The sequence below is a fragment of the Scyliorhinus torazame genome, chromosome 16, assembly GCF_047496885.1.
Source record: "Scyliorhinus torazame isolate Kashiwa2021f chromosome 16, sScyTor2.1, whole genome shotgun sequence".
Classification (NCBI taxonomy): domain Eukaryota; kingdom Metazoa; phylum Chordata; class Chondrichthyes; order Carcharhiniformes; family Scyliorhinidae; genus Scyliorhinus; species Scyliorhinus torazame.
This window is the reverse complement of record NC_092722.1, coordinates 141,948,108-141,965,277: the sequence shown is the minus strand read 5'-3', so window position 1 is coordinate 141,965,277 and position 17,170 is coordinate 141,948,108. Positions and strand designations below refer to the sequence as shown.

The 17,170-nt window shown below is 45.5% G+C and overlaps 1 protein-coding gene across 1 annotated transcript in view; it reads left to right on the top strand.

Moving 5' to 3' along the window:
* The window catches only part of jakmip3 (Janus kinase and microtubule interacting protein 3), a 569,034-nt gene that overhangs the window by 195,650 nt on the left and 356,214 nt on the right, over positions 1-17,170 (top strand). Inside the window, exon 3 of the mRNA XM_072479157.1 lies at positions 5,526-6,023. Within this exon, the coding sequence (XP_072335258.1) occupies positions 5,526-6,023 (498 nt within the window). The remainder of the gene's footprint in view (positions 1-5,525; positions 6,024-17,170) is intronic.

Sequence of the window (17,170 nt, the reverse complement as noted above, 5' to 3'; positions counted from 1 at the left end):
ACCTCGCACACCTATCCTCTGCCTCGAAAAACTACCTTAAATTGTATCAGGCTAAGCCTGGCACATGATGAGGAGGTATTAACCCTGCTTAGGGCATCCGCCCATAGACCCACCTCTATCTCTCCTCCTAGCACGTCCTCCCACTTGCCCTTAAGCCCCTCCACCGAGGTTTCCTCCACCGAGCTTTCCTCCACCTCCGAAAGCTCCTGGTAAATATCCAATACCTTCCCCTCTCCCACCCAGGTACTGGAAACTACTCTATTCTGTATCCGTGGCGACAGCAGCGGACTGGCCGGCACCTGTTTTCTATGGAAGTTTTGCACCTGCAAATACCTGAAACCATTCCCTGCTGACAATTTAAATGTATCCTCCAAGGCTCTCAAGCTGGGAAAGCTCCCGTCTATAAATAGATCCCCCATCCTTCTAATTCCTGCCCTCTGCCAACTCCGGAAGCCGCCATCTAGCCACCCGGTACAAATCTGTGATTATTATAAAACGGGGTCCGATGGTAACTGTTATAACCCGCATGGGTCTTACGGAGTAGGAATGATTAACTACCCCATGGACCTTGCAGAATATGAACCCCCCAATAAGGGGGCGAGGTAACCTCCAACAGTGTCTGGCTATGTATAAATAGAGTCGGCCAGTAAGGCACCGACTAGTGAAGACCCAGTAGGGAGGTATTGGAGCCAGAACAAGGCCAGAAGCGCGGGTTCAATTCTCGCACCAGCTGAGAATCGCGAAAAGGTGCCTGAATGTGGCGACCAGGGGATTATCACAGTAACTTCATTTCAGTGTTAATGTAAGCCTACTTGTGACAATAAACATTATTTATTATTTATCTTATTTATACAATTGATTCTTATTGACCACACTGAAACTAGAAATGGACAGTAATTCTTGCCTTCCAATGTCACACACGTCCTAAGAACACATATAAATTCCCGTGCCTGGATTCTCTCTTGCCGCCACTTTTCAATGGGATTTCCCATTGAAGCCGCCCTATGCTGCCAGGAAACCTACGAGCGTGGGTGCACTGCCAACAGGAAAAAATAATCCCAAAGCCAAAGAATTCCGACCATTGTCTTGAGCTGGATCAAATAGGTAAGGACAAAGTGACTCTTCTTACACTCACCTTGACAGGAGCACCATCTCTTTTCCAGCTATCGGGCTGCTGTGCTACTTCATCACAAGTCCACTAACGGGGCATGATTAGGAACAAAGTCCTATAGCGACCGCGTTTAGCCACATGTTTCCCAACACTCGCAGCGCCGAGAAACACATGGTTATACAATGTGAGTCGCATTGTATAAGGAGCCTCAGCGGGGAACTCCATTTTGTACACTGAGGAGCTCCACTCACCAGAACTCCACAATGTAGCGAGAGATTAGGATGCCATTTTTAAATGGCGTCCCGATTTCCAAGGCCCCCGAAGCGGCCCCGGCCCCACTCCCCCAGCCTGAACACACTATGGGAGAGTCCAAGGCCCACCATGTAGGTCACTAGCAGCCCAACCATGCACATACACAAAATGCCAGCTTTGCAGTGCCAATCTTGGCAGTGTCAGGCTGGCAATCAGGTGGCACTGCCAGGGCTCCCAGGTGGCACCAGCAGCACCATGGATCCATCCTGTCCAAAGGGCATGCTGCTGGGGGCCTCCAGTCCCCTGGGAGACCCCCAAGAGTGCTGTTCTGCATGGTCCCCGTTAGTGGAGACCAGTGCTGAACGGCGCTTGCCTGAGGTCTCCGAGACAAAAGGGATGAATCCCAAAGCCTCAGGCACCTTGGGAATCTGCACATTAGAGTGAGATGAGCTGTCTCACTCTAATATGCAGATTTGCCAAAAGATAATCCCCCTCCTAAATGTGCAGGATGTACATTGCAAAGTCTCGCGAGATCACGTTGGATCTCGCGAGGCGTTGCGAGCTAGGTAGGTCCCGGGAGTGGGGTCTCCCAGCTTTTATCAGTCATGCTGTGCCGCATCGAGCTGTTTTTGTGTGCAGCATGGTGCCCTCTGCCTCCCACCATTATATTTATTTTGCCTTCCATTCCTTTTTACTCAGCGCAGCTTTTTAAAATTGAAAATTAATTTTTATGCCGTTATAAAGACTGAAAATATATACCATTATAGAGAGCCTTTAAAAGATCATGTTATCTCACACAAGTCGCTGGGACACTAATGCATGTGCATCATGCTTGTAAGGACTTATTACCAGTAGTTGCCCAATGTTGGAGTGGTGCAGCATTTGGATACAGGATAGGAGGCCCAGGAAGGACCTAACAGAAATAGGGCAGGAATAGTAGTTGGCTTCTAAAAGAATCTATTGGATGATTGCTGCAAAATATTTCATCGAATTATATAATCATGCAGCGTTCAATGAGACCATTTGGCCCATCATTCCCGTGCCAGCTCCTTAAAAGAGCTATCCAATCGATTGCACTTTCCTACTCTTCCCTGATAACACTGCAAGGTTTTCCTGCTCTAACACCTCTCCACCATCATCAGGCTGATTGCACTAACCTGATTCCATTTCTTCTATCCAGTTTCAAATGGAAAATTGCCGCGAATGGCGTCTCTAACCACTCGCTCTCGGTTACACATGGTCTCCCCAGGTCCCTTCCTGTTGCTCAGCTACATGATACCCTTCAGTACATTGTCTGAAAACCCAGAACACAGTATCATACATATGCTGATATACACCAGCTCTTTCTCATCTCCACTTCTCTTGAACCCTTCACTATCTCTAGACTGTCAGACATCCGCCATTCAGTACTGGATGAGCAGAAATTTCCTCCAACTAAATACTGTGAAGACAGGAGCCATTGAATCCAGTCCCCATCACAAACTCCATTCTCTATCCAGCAACTCCATCCCTCTCCCTGGCAACTGTCGGAGGTTGAGCCAGGAGGTTGTTCACAATCTTGGTGAACTATTTGACCGTGAGATATGTTTCCTACCACATATTCGCACCATCGTTAAGACCATCGATTTCCAACTCAGTAACATTGCCTAACTCCAGCCTTGCCTCAGTTGATATGCTTCTGATGCCTCGGTTCATCCCTTTGTTACCTCTAGATTTGACTACTCGGATGTATTCCTGGACGTCCGCCCCAGTTCCGCCTTTCGCAAACTTGAGATCATTCAAAGCTCCACTGCCTGTGTCCCACCCACCCATCTCCGCTGTGTTAGTTCCCAGTGAAGTAATACCTTGACTTCAAGATTTTCATCCTTGTTTTCAAATCCTTTCATGTTCTCACCCCTCCCTATATCTGTGATCTCCTCCAGCCTTACAGCCCCTGAGATCTCAGCACTCTGCCAGTTCGAGCCTCTTGAGGAACCCAGATTTTAATTGCTGCACAATTGGTGGCCCGTGCTTTCAGATGCCATGGCCTTAAGTTCTAGAGTTCCCTCATTAAGTCTCGCTGTCCCTCTACCTCGCTTTCCTCATTTCAAAACATCTTTAAAATACACCCTGGATGACTTATTAAGAAGCTTGGGGTCAAATCTTTGTTTGATGACCCTTGTCAAGTGTCTTGGGATGTTTTGTTATGTTAAAGGTGCTATGTTAATGAAAGTTTTTGTTATGTATCCAATTTCCGTTTGAAAGGTACTATTGAATCCAAATCAACCACGCTGTCAGGCAGTGCATTCTACATTAACTTGCTGCAAAACAAATCTATTGGTGCAATTCAATCAAAATATTTCTAAGGGCACGATCTTGCAGCCACGCTGCACCAGTAAAGCATTCGCTGCGACGCAATGTGGCCGGTGAAAGCCGGGAGACCCCGTTCTCAGGATCCACCCGGCTCCCAATGCCTCACGAGATTCAACGCAATCTCACGAGACGTTGCAAGGAGAGACCTACAATGAGCAGGATAACTTTTTGCCAAATCTGCATATTAGAGCGAGGCAGTAAGCCTTATTCTAATGTGCAGATTTCCAAGGTACCTGAGACTTTGGGATTCAATCCCTTTGCCGCGGGGATCTTGGACGAGCGCCATTTAGCACTGGTCCACACAAACGGAGACTAGAGAGAATGGTACTCGTGGCGGTCTCCAAGCTGATCGTAGGCCTCCAGCTGCAGGCCCTTTGGACAGGGTGGTGCCCTAGCACTGCTGGTGCCCAGGTGGCACTGCCAGCTAGTGGGGTGGTACCAGGTTGGCACTGCCAAGATGGAATTTTTTGCGAATGTGTGATTGGGCCTGGGTTGCCCACTGTGGGTGTTGGAGGTGGGGCATGGCAAGACCGTTAGTTACTGGGTCCCGGGAGAATATGGTGCAAGCATATTTAAATGAGCCGTATGGCTCATTTTAATATGTTAATCTGGAAGGGTGAGACCCAGATGGCGACATCTCGCGAGGTTCCGATGAATCTTACAAGAGGTCTCTTACGAGATTCATCGGCCCTTGTCACGCCACAGGTCGGCAGCAACAAGGCAGGTAAATTGTACCCCTCATCTTTCCTTTAGTCCTTTTGCCAATTCTCTTAAAGTTGTGTTTTCTAGTTACTTTCCCTCCCCCACTGAGAAACAATTGTTTCTTACTTACTTGATCAAAGTCTCTCATGACTTTGAACAGCTTTATTGAATCTCCCTTTAACTTTCTCTGGTTTAAGTAGAACAAACCCAGCCTCACTAAGAGGCAATCTTCCCAAAAGGGAACAAAGACCCCTGGTTTTGAATAAGGAGCCTGAACAGGGATGTGCGGCTGAGGCTGCACATAGCTTTGTTTTTTACAAAGTGGAGCTCTGCTTGCTGGAACTCCCCATTCTAGTGAGAGAGCGGGCTGCAATTTCTAAATGATGTCTCGATCTCCGAGGCCCCGAAAAGAACTCCCAACCTCCCCTGCAGCCCGACCACAACATGGGAAGGTCCTCCAGCACCCCCCTCCCCCTCCCCGGCACACCCACACAGGGCCACCCCGGCATAATCGAGTGCATGCTAAAATGCCAGCTTGGCACCTTGGCAGTACCACCTGGGTGCCAGCCAGGCACTGCCAAATTGCCCAGGCAGCACTGCCAGGGTGCCAGGCTGGCACCAACAGTGTCAGGACTCCTTCCTGCCCAAAGGGCATGCAGCTGGGGGCTTCTAATCACCTTGGAGACCCCATGAGTGCCGTCCGTCTGGTCCCTATTTGTGAGGACCAGTACCAAACGGCGCTCGCCTGAGGTCCCCAAAGTGAAGGAATTGAATCCCGAAGCCTCAGGTACCTCGGGAATCTGCATATTAGAGTGAGGCTTACTGCCTCGCTTTAGGGCGGCACGGTAGCACAGTGATTAGCACTGTTACTTCACAGCGCCAGTCACCCGACTTCAATATTTATGAAGCATTTCCATGGTTGTATTTAGTTTGTCTTATTTTCCTTCCATATCTAAAGGATCCTAGAAGCAAATAGAAACACCACAGCTAGGTCATTCTGAAGTCAAGTGATTGTCACTGAAGGACACAGAAGCATTTTGTTTTGTGCTTGAAGATGCAAGGAATCAATCTAAAAATATATGTGGGTTGATTGTGTTATGTTCTTCAGGTTGCCAAATTGGAACGAGAAAAAAATCAAGAAGGAAAGCTGATCAGAGAGCAAGAGCAACACAAGCACATCGTGCTGGTAACTGAGCTCAAGGCCAAGCTACACGAAGAGAAAATGAAGGAACTTCAGACAGTGCGAGAGACTCTGTTGAGGCAACATGAAGGTGAGCTTCTCCGAATCATCAAAATAAAAGATAATGAGAACCAGAGACTTCAGGCCCTTGTTAACGCCTTGCGTGATGGGGCGGCCGACAAAGTCAAAACAATGCTTTATACTGAAGCTAAAGAAGAGGCCAAGAAGGTGTTTGAGTTTGAGAAAATCAAACTGCAACAAGAGATCTCTGATTTGAAGGGAGCTAAAAAACAAGCGGATGATGCGTTAAATCAGGCTATTCATGCTGACAAGATGAAAGCTGCAGAGATCAGAAGCGTGTATCACCTGCACCAAGAAGAAATCTCCAGGATAAAGAGAGATTGTGAAAGAGAGATTCGGAGGCTGGTACGTATCGATTTCTTAACACAGCAAAAATTGCTGGTAAATGTATGTTTGATCAGAAAGTTAGACATAAAGATTGTTTTAAATGATGGGAGCATTGAGATTTGCTGTAACAAATCCTTGGACCTGCTTTAACTATTTCAGGGTTGCAGAAGCATTTAACCCCTCAACAATACACATCCCATAAATCAAAATTCGATAACAATCAGTCCCTAACAAATAACCTTGTAATTTCCTCAAACTAATAATCTTTAAGTATCCTTCTATGAAAAATGTGATGTTGTTGTCTTTAAACATTATATCATCAAGGATTGCAATAAAGTTTGGAGAATTGCATGATTCTGTTAACTACGATCGGTGTGCACTACAGCTTGTTGCTTGGCAACAGCTGACAGTACAATAAAAAAGAACAGTCACTGTGAAATATAAGCCGAGAAATAACTTGAGGTTTCAGAAAGTCAATGTTTTATGCATTTTTACGATTTTTCTATTTCAGGTATTTTAATACAGATATTAACCTGTTGATAGTTTAATGAGTTAATATGTCTCCAACAAAATAGTAGACCAGCTAAGTATATGTACGTTAATATTGGCAACAGTAATGCCGAGACAATAATCTCCAATAACAGGTAACTGGGAATGAGGTAAAGTCCATAATCCAATCAATCAATCAATCAACTCTGCTTTCAAAATACACATTTAAAAGCTCCTAGGTGTCTATCTGTAGGTTGTTTTTATTTAAATAAGTGTTATGTGGTTCAATGCAATTTTTAAATTATAACTTTCAACTTTCCAAATACATATATCATTTTCTTTTGGTCATTATATACTAAAAGCAAGAAAACTAAAAGTTCAGTAGGCAAATGGTGAATGGTAATTTAAACTTTAAATAATATAATTTGATTTTGCCAATAAGCTTTCGATCCATTTGACACGGCAACTATATCTTCTATTGATCATCACCAAAATTGAATTCAGTACACCTCCAATGCAAACCCTATTGATAATGTCCTGAGAATGTATTTATCCCAATATAAGTCATTTTGCACCCACTAATATAAATGCAACAAAAACTGTTGGCAATCAGATCAGTAACGTAGCCTATTTATTTTCTTATTTTCTGGATCTCAGGAGATAGGTTATGGGAAAGATTGAGGATTACATTTTTTTCTTTTGGAGTTTTCAATTACAAGGGAGTTTTGAAAGGTTTACCTGGAAAAATTGGTCATGATGGTAAAGAATCCGAATACCAGAGACCACAAGCTGAAACTGAAGAAGTTGGGAATAGACAGGAAAGACTGGCAGAACATTTATTGTTACAGACCTGAAGATTTACTGGGGAACATCCCAGTGCAAAACGTACACTGGAACATCATCAATGCGTGGAGAGCCTCTGTGAATTGGGAGTGGGATTGGAGGAGTTTTTGGCAGGCAGGAGAATGTTCTGTGAAGGGTAAGTGAGGGCTTGGCTGGTTGATTGAATTTGGAAAATCCAGAAGTTTCCCAGTTTATCCTTTTAATAGGCTTAAAAATCAACCAGTTGTGGAGCAATGTTTAAAATTGACCAATAAAAATTCAAACAGTGCAGACCCCTGTTAGAAATGGCACGCAGTGGTTACAGGTCTGATGGAGGAAGAGCTTTGAAGGGAAAGTACAATTTTTGCTGCTACAGGCCTATCAAAAAGAGCATAGTTTAACAACTTTATACTAATAAATAAAAATGAATCGGAATAAAATCCAGCTTTCTCAACCACTTAATTAGCAGTTTCTCATCATTTGGTTATCGAAAGTAAGGAACTTAGTTTGGAACAAACTTTCCATTAGGAAATAAAAAAATTATTTATTCATTGAAGATAATAAAGATAAAAGTATGGTATGGCAGAAACTATTGATATAACTTGGGTTTGTATCCTTGAGCTTACAGCTAGCAAAAGATGCCCGGATCTTTGCGTAAACCCCACATATGCTCCTCACTGGTAGAGGAAGAGAACTTTTAACTCACACTGATTAATTTAACATTAGAGCAGTACATTTTTTGAATGCTAAATAAAAAGGCTAAATCTCATTTGAAAAGCTGCAAGAAAATTAAGCTTATTCTTGGTATACAGTTTCTCTCTCCTGAAATGTTAACTGGGTAGAATTTGTTGCTCTTTTCACTGTCTTTTCTAATCCTGTTCATCAGTCTCGCTGCAAGTTGGTGTAGCCTCCTTCTCCTGCCCTCTTATAATGTTATATGTAATCCAATTACATGCTGCTGCAGCAGCCACTTACACAGAGTAATGATTAGATATGTGGATTTGGTAAGATTAGTGACGAGATGCACCATTAAACCTTTGCACATTTAATAACTAAGGAGAGAGTGTAGCTTCAACAAATGCATCACTTCATGGAACAAATCAGATTTGCTGTTAAAATAGCATTTTTGGAAGGTAATGACATAAATATGCTGAAATTATTTTTCCTTATTTGGACTTTTTTCGGGAAATGATTAGTATTGGAATCGATGTTACCCCCTCCACTGCAATGCTTCAATAAGCAGCATAAAAACAAGAGACGGACATATGCAAACCATGGGCGCGATTCTCCCAAGAGGGAGTCCCTCAGCGAGCGTGTTTAGCCGCATGTTTCCCATCGAATCATGTTGAATAAGGGTTAGGGTTAGGCCGAGGCCGCACATAGCCCTGTTTTGTATAGTGGGGAAATCTGGCATCCCGATCTCTGAGGCCCCAAAATGATCGGCAACCTCCGCCCCCTCCCCCCACAACAGCCTGACGCACTATGGGAATCCCCAACACACACACCGGGCAGCCCTGGCCTGATCACGCACGCAACAAAATGCCTGGCACCCCCATGCCAGCTGGCAGTGCCACCTGGGCACTAGGTGACACCAGTGCCATGGCACCACCCTGCCCAAAGGGCATGCAGCTTGGGGCCTCCGATAACCTGGGACCAGTGCTGAATGGCACTCACCCAAGATCTCTGACACTAAGAGGTTGAGTCCCAAAGCCTCAGGTACCTCGGGAATCTGCACATTAGAGTGAGGCTTACTGCCTCGCTCTAATATGCAGATTTGCCAAAACGTGATCCCGCCCATTGTGGGCGAGATTCACATGGCAATGTCTCACGAGATCACGTTGAATCTCATGAGGCATTGCAAGCCAAGTAGAACCCAGGAGCAGGGTCTCTGAGCTTTCAACACCACGCTGCACTGTGACAAGCTGATTTTCGGGGATAGTGTGGCCTTATGTATGCACCTGTTTCTACACTGAGTAATAAATGGACTAGCAAGTTTCCAGTTGGAGGTTATATTATTTTATGACAACAGGAGCATTTAGATCATGTAAGGAGAGATATGCGCTTCCCATGGTGAGTTTGGTGGCGGGAAGCATTTAATCAGGCAGGAGGGTGGTAGGTGTGGACCAATTAAGCTCATAGTGGGAAGACCTGAGGATGGCCTTCCTGCCCCATTGCCAATTGAGGTCTTTAATTGGGCAATTAACATGAGTGGGGTTTCACCATGTGCGAAACATGACAAGGAATGCTGTGAGAGATTGCTTACAGGCTCCAGTGGTTGGGGCGTGGTCCTTCAAAATCGTAGTGCCTGATCGAGGAACCTGGCATCAGGAAGGGGAGGGCTTTTGCTGAGAACCATCCCTTTGCCCTCCCTGTGAACTGCACCCTACGCCCCCTCTTCCACCATCATTGACTCCTGCCCGAGGATCCAGCGATGATCCAAAGCCTTTGTTGGATGTTGCCACCACCTTCATTCCATAGAGCTGCCAGACTCTGATTGGTTGGCACCTGTCAGCGGGTGGATCCCAGAGGAAGGCTGCTGCTAGCCTGTTCAGTGCTAATGGAACAAGATGTGGCAGGTATTCACTGAAAGACATGTATGGATCCCACACCAGCTCTTCAGAAAAGGGATCCTTTGATTTGGCATCACTGTGGATGAGAAACTTGATTGTGGAGACCTGGGAGAGTGGAAGGAGGAGTTTAGCTCATTGTGGTTGACTTCTATCAATAGGCATGGGACTGAAGGTGGCATTTGGGGCCCTGAGGATGTTGTCACCATAGGATGAGCAGTGCTGGTTTTAAATCTTCCAAGTGATCTTTTAGAAGTTCTGGTGCTTTGCAACTGGAAACAATGGCTGGGATTTTCTGCTCCAGAATGCGTCTTGTGGGTTCAGCGACGGGAGCAGAAAGTATCGCGAGATATGCAAAGTCATGTTTTACGTCAGCATAAACGCTTGACTTGATTGCCCCTCCCTCCTCCTGTCAGTCACAGAGATCATTTCCTGACGTTCAACATCGGGAACATCTTTTGAATACATTAACATATAATTATCAGGCCCCTCCATCTGAATCATCCATCCCTGTCAGAAATACCATCAATGGTGGTGTGATGGCAGAACAGCGTGAATCATGACTGGTGTTCTAGGTGTTCACCTCCAAGAGGAACTCAGGTGAGTGCAGCACTCAGGGGGGAAAGGGCAATGCCTGGGCACTACCTTGGCACAGTGCTGGGGGGCAGCATTGAGAGGGGTGCGGTGGGGTTCCAGGATGAACCGCTTTGCTCTCTTTGCACTGAGGCAGTCTTCAAAAATGGCACCCTGATCCCCGGCTAACTAAGCTGTTGGTAGGGCGGGTGAATCAGAGGCTAGCGATATATCATGGGAATGATTGATTGCAAAGGTTGCCACAGAAACGGAAGTTGATTTTTAAATAAATAACATTTGAAAAATAATGGTCAGACAGAGCAGCCTGCCAACGTTTGATAAGTGTCTGGGGTTAAAAGCAATCTCAGGACGTTTCCAGTAGAAATGCTGATTTAAAGCATGTTGTCTGGAGATACTGGGATAGCATGTCCGTATATAAGCTTTTCAAATAATGTACAGATGCTGCCAAATAAAACAAAATAGCAATTTAAATGTGGTATATGTTGTACTGAAAATAAAATACAAAAAGAATTCATAACGTCTGCATTTCCCTTTTCCTCACTTAAATCATTGCACGATCAAAGAGTTGAGCCACATGCTGCAACTAGATTGCCAAGGACCTCAAACAACTTACTAATTGCAAAACCTGTACATCAAAGGGACAAAACTCAGCTGTGCTGTTATGAGAAGCTATTATCTGTTGTCCCTCCTTTCAGCCTGGAACAGCCACCAAGTTCATTACTCGAAACTCATAGATACAATTGTCAAGATACTATTATTTGCATAGAAGGCAGACATAATTGCAAATTATCCGTCTGTGCAAGTGACATGGCTTTTATCTTAGAATGGCAATCAAACACCTGAATGATCAAAACGTAACATTCTTTCCCTGTACCAAATACATTTTGTCTTGGACCTGATAATTAAATTGTCAAATGTTACATGCTCGTGTAATCGTATTCTCCAAACAGGGATGATTTGTGTTTTCCGCAATGCTTAGGTACAAAACAAATGTAATTTTAAATGAGGATTTCTTAAATATAATAATTAATTGTTTTAAATTTAGCAATTCAAACATAATATCATAAAATAGAAAATAATCCTATTTTGTTTTCAATTATCCATTACGTGCTTATAATACAAGCTGATATCACATGATCATAGAATCTCTGTAGTGCATAAAGGAGGCCATTTGGCCCATCAAGTCTGCACCGATTCTCCGAAAGAGCACCCTACCCAAGCCCACTCCCCCACCCAACCCCCGCAACCCTGTGACTGTATCTATCCTTTTCCAGACACTAAGGGGCACTTTAGCGAGGCCAATGCACCTAACTTGCACATCTTTGGACTGTGGAGGAAACCGGAGTGCCGGAGGAGCCCACGCTAACACGAGAAGAAAGTGCAAACTCCACACAGTCACCCGAGGTCAGAATTGAACCTGGGACCCTGGTGCTGTGAGGCAGCAGTGCTAACCACTGTGCCACCATGACTCCTCTAATGCAATACTAGGTGTAGCCTTCTGGTGAAGCACAATTAGAATTAAAGGAGCAGATGATGAAAGCATTAGTAGGAGTAACAGCATTGTCCTTGTGGACGTGATGTTCTGTACTCACTCTGAGGATACCTTCCACCATGTTGTATCCTGTAATAAATGTGCTAAGTAAGGCTCAAAACTGGCCATCCATGAGGCACTGTGGGCCATCAGCAGCAGGAGAGTTGTATTCCAAAATAATCTGTAACATCATGGCCCGTCATATCCCCACTTTACCATTAGCATCAAACTAGGGGTCAACCCTCATTAAGTGGGGGATATAGGAGAGCATGCCAGCAGCAACATCAGCGGACATTTAAATGAGGTGCCAACCTAATGAAGCTATATCACAAGGCTACATGTGGAAGCAGCATGCTACAGACAAAATTACAGATGATTTGTTATGTTGTAGGTGTAACATAAGCGGCTTCCTTGTGGTGCACTTGACAAAGGAAGGTTCAGACGTGGAGATAACTTCAAAACGTTTATTAAACTATTTACACTTCTATTACTCGGGTTCGACACAACTGCTAATCCTACTATAGCTACCCAGACTGACTAACCAGCTGCTGCAATCCACGTGGTGGGTGTAATATTGAATCAACCCTATGTCTGTACTCATTGACTGTCTCTACTAGAAAGAGGCAGATCAGTGTGTGGTGTCCTCTATATATGGGTTGGTGTAATGCCCCCCTGTGGTCGTGTCACCTCCTTGTGTATCATGAATGTCCATTGGTCGTGTCCTATCTAACTGATCTATTGGTTGAGTGTGTGTGTGTGTGATGTTTCTGGTGCTCCCTCTAGTGTCTAGCAAGCCTACATGCATTTACATTGATGCACATCACCACATCCCCCCTTTTTTGTATGTTACATATTTTCTGCACACTTTGAGAAAATTGAACAAAGAACAGGTAGGTAAGGTAAGGTATATACAAGTCATGGGAACAGTGATTAAACAATAAGTCCAAATCATTTGTGTGAGTCCATAAACCATCAATTATCATGGTCAAATGTCTCTCTTGGTTATGAACGCCATCAACGTCCCTGTGCCACAGAAACCAAGAAGTGGTCAAATCACTTTGCTGTCTGATTTGGAGTCCCTTTCTTTTTTCGATGTTTGTGATGATGCTGTCGGATGGCATCTTGTAGCTGATACGGTGTTGACGTTGAAGAGGTACCATCAACAGTCTCATTCGAGGTGATGGATGTGCCATATGTTGAAGTTGGATAAAACTGCACAGACTGGTTCTGGCCACATGCAGTACTGGAAGGGTGATCCTGCTGAGAACCGTTGAAGCTTGTCGAATTGGAAACAGAATTGCTGCTCGCATAAATACTTGGTGATGGTATGAAACTAGAACCTTGCATCTGATAGGAATATGCCATCTGGCCAGGCTGGGGTGCAGCAAATCCTGGGCTGTAACTAAGGCATCCAGTCTGTAGTACAGATTGCACTTGCGGTAGTCCTCCTTCGGTCTTGATTCCATTAGTGGGCAATCCGTAGTGTTGGCCTGTTTGAGAATATGCTGCATAGACTGCTGGCTGCTGCATGCCTGAATACTGGGTTTGTCCTGCATGAGCTGTCATTGGCTGCACTGCTGGTGTGGAAAAAATGTGTGGATATAGCTGTGGTGAATATTGGTGTATTCCTCTTGGAATGTAGCCACTGCTTGTTAATACTGACCCAGTGTAATTGTTAAGTGATCCATCTCCTGTCATTGTGGCATCTGCTGTCACCCTGAGCGTGCCATCACTGAGGTTGCGGCACTCCCTGTCTGGAGTAAAGTCCGGCTTACGTGAATCAGAGTCGGCGTTTGGATGCTCCCCATCTGGAGTCTGGTCTGTCTTAACTGAGTCAGTGTTGGTTTGTTGATGCTCCCTGTCCGGAATCTTAGCTGGTTCACTGGAGTCAGCTGAGATTTCTTGAAGCTGCACGTCTGGAGTCGGAACATGCAGGAATGCATTGACTTGTGGAGAGGTTTGATCGATTGAGGGTGGAAGTATCATGGTGTCACCAGAGTCACCAGTGGTCTCACAGTGATCGTCACGTGCCTCTGTACATACTAGTTGAGGTCTGTCACTTTGCACATCTTGCATGGGAAGTGGGATGCTGTCGTCACTCGTCTCACATGCTGTGGGTAGAGCCTCAGTAACTGCTTGTTGTTCACTTGGGTTGGGTAAATTGTCAGAGTCTTCATCTGGTGGCGCAAACAATATAGGTTGACTGTCTTTGTCTTGCTGTTGTCCTTCATTTGGGCTTGGACTGTCATCGTCGCTTTAATCTTCACTGTAGCATGATAGACCGTCATGGTCGTCCTGCTGTGCGCTGGAGCGTGGTAGACTGTCATAGTCTTCTTGCTGTTTACGTGAGCATGGCAGACTTGCATCGTCTGCCGCTAGTTGGTCAGAGGAGGTTGCTAGACTTTCATGGTCTTGTTCCTGCAAGGACTGCGCTTTGGAGTCTTGCGTTGCTTCTATCGTGGAGGCTGTCCACGAGCTCGCTGCGGAGGCTTGTGACACTGGAGTCACGTCTTGTGTGTGCAAGGACTGCGCTCAGGAGTCTTGCGTTTCTTCTATCGTGGAGTCAGTCCACGAGCTCGCTCTGGAGGCTTGTGACACTGGAGTCACTTCTTGTTCATGCAAAGACTGCGGTGTGCAGTCTTGCGTGTCTTCTTTGGTAGAGTTGGGAACCCTGAGTGGTGCGTGGACCATGCTCTGTGTGGCAGCAGGCCGCTCTCTGTGGGCTTGTACCGCTCTCTGTCTCTTGGTTTCAGGCTGCAGCATCATCCTGAACTCACGAATTGGGATATCATATTTGCTGGGCTGAAGATCCTCAAATCTGAAGAACGAATCCGCATCTGCGTCGGATTCAGTACGGGGGTCGCCATTTCTAATGAAAAAACATTCGCCCGAGTCGTAGTCTTCTAGGACCATGTCATCACTGTTTGCGCCGGAGCTGGCATTGGGCTCGCGAGGTCCAGAGAAAATGTAACGGTCGGTATCGAAGTATTCAAGGTCGGAATCATCGGTTTGTGCGTAGGTAACTGCTTGTTGCAGGGTTCTTCGGAGGTTAATTTCATTCCGTGGTTCAATTTGAGGCAGTGTGCTGTCATTCCAGGTGAAGGAAGGTTGTTTTACAGCTTTAAAAGATTTTTTCTTTGATTTGGGATGTTTCCCCTTTAAATGGGTGTGGTCCGGGGCCTCTGACGTCATGACGCATGTGACGTAGCGCGTAGGAAGCGATTGTGCATGTGCAGATCGCTGTTCCTTTACCGATGGCCGTTTTCGTGATTGCGCATGCGCAGCGTCTTGCGCATGCGCAAACAGACCTTCCCGTTCTGTGCGCCTCACGCGCAACTGCACAAGTGCAGTCCCTTTAGAAAGATGGCCGCCGACCAAAATCGCTCTCTGCTCCGGGATCTCGGCCTCGAGGTGAGTACTGGGGCTTCTCTTACCTTTTCTTGCTGGTTGGAGTGTGTTTTCCTCACAGTATTTGCCGAATTTGTCCAGGACTGCCTGGAAGTCGCTCCTGTTTTGCCCCTTGGAGAACGCAAATTTTAAAAAGATTTCTTCTGCTCTGGCACCGGCGATGGTGAGGAGAAGCTCTGTTTTTTCAGGATCGGCCACTTCTTCTAGTTCGGCTGCCACCAGGAAGATTTCAAACTTTTGCCGTAATGCCCGCCAGTTTTCGCGGAGATCGCCGTGGCACTGGAACTGCTGCAGAACCCGGATCTCAAACATCTTGCCTGGGTATTGTTGTTGGTTGTCACTGTACGCTGAGGTACGGCTATCTGGATTGAAACAGTTCACTTCTGGTATCATGATTTGTTATGTTGTAGGTGTAACATAAGCGGCTTCCTTGTGGTGCACTTGACAAAGGAAGGTTCAGACATGGAGATAACGTCAACACATTTATTAAACTATTTACACTTCTATTACTCGGGTTCGACACTACTGCTAATCCTACTATAGCTACCCAGACTGACTAACCAGCTGCTGCAATCCACGTGGTGGGTGTAATATTGAATCAACCCTATGTCTGTACCCACTGACTGTCTCCACTGGAAAGAGGCAGATCATGTGTGTGGTGTCCTTTATATATGGGTTGGTGTAATGCCCTCCTGTGGTCTTGTCACCTCCTTGTGTATCTTGAATGTCCATTGGTCGCATCCTATCTAACTGATCTATTGGTTGAGTGTGTGTGTGATCTTTCTGGTGCTCCCTCTAGTGTCTAGCTAGCCTACATGCATTTACATTGATGCACATCACCACAACAGACACAACAAATGGGTCAGATCAAAGCTCTGCATTTCTGCTACATCCAGTCATGAATGGTGGGCAATTCAACAACTAACGGGAGGAGGAGCCTCTATGCACGTGAAGGCCTATTGTTCAAGATTTCCAAAGGTCCTACCACCCTGGTTGTTGATATCATCACTTCTCAACTTCAAAACAGACTATTTTGAGTCCATGTGAGGCCCAAAGCCCGCACATGGAAGAGGTAGTGAAATACCTCAAAAATCAGTACTGGCCACCACCCTATTTAACCTGTACATAAATGATCCGCCAGCCACATGCAGCGACAAGTTAATCTACGCAGATGACATCTGCTGCGCTTACCAAGCGAGAGATTTCAACAACATTATCAATGCTCTTCATGATGACCTTGTTAGTAAATTCTCTGACTACTGCCAAAATTGGTGCTGCCAAAATCATATTATGTGCCTACCATCTTGACAATGTAAGAATTCACCAATAACTTGACTTCTGCCTGAACAGCAGCCCCACCAAACACCACCCTACACCTACCTACTTTGGTGTAATTTTGAAGTGCACACTGACCTTCAAGCCACACCTCCAGAAAATGTCAGCAAAACAAAGGCTCACAACAATCTCATCAGCTAAGGGCAGCACTGTAGCGTAGTAGTTAGCAGTGCTGCCTCACGGCACCAAGAACCCGGGTTCGATCCCAGCACCGGATCACTGTCCATGTGGAGTTTGCACATTCTCTCCATTCTGGGTTCTGCCAGGACCACTTGGCTCCAGAACTCATTACACCCAATTGTTCAAATACGGCCAAAACAACTGAGGTGAACTGAGAACTGCTCTTGATAGCAAGACAACAATCGTATGATTTGTGACATCAAGGAGGCCTAGTAAAACTGAAGTCAATGGGAATTTGG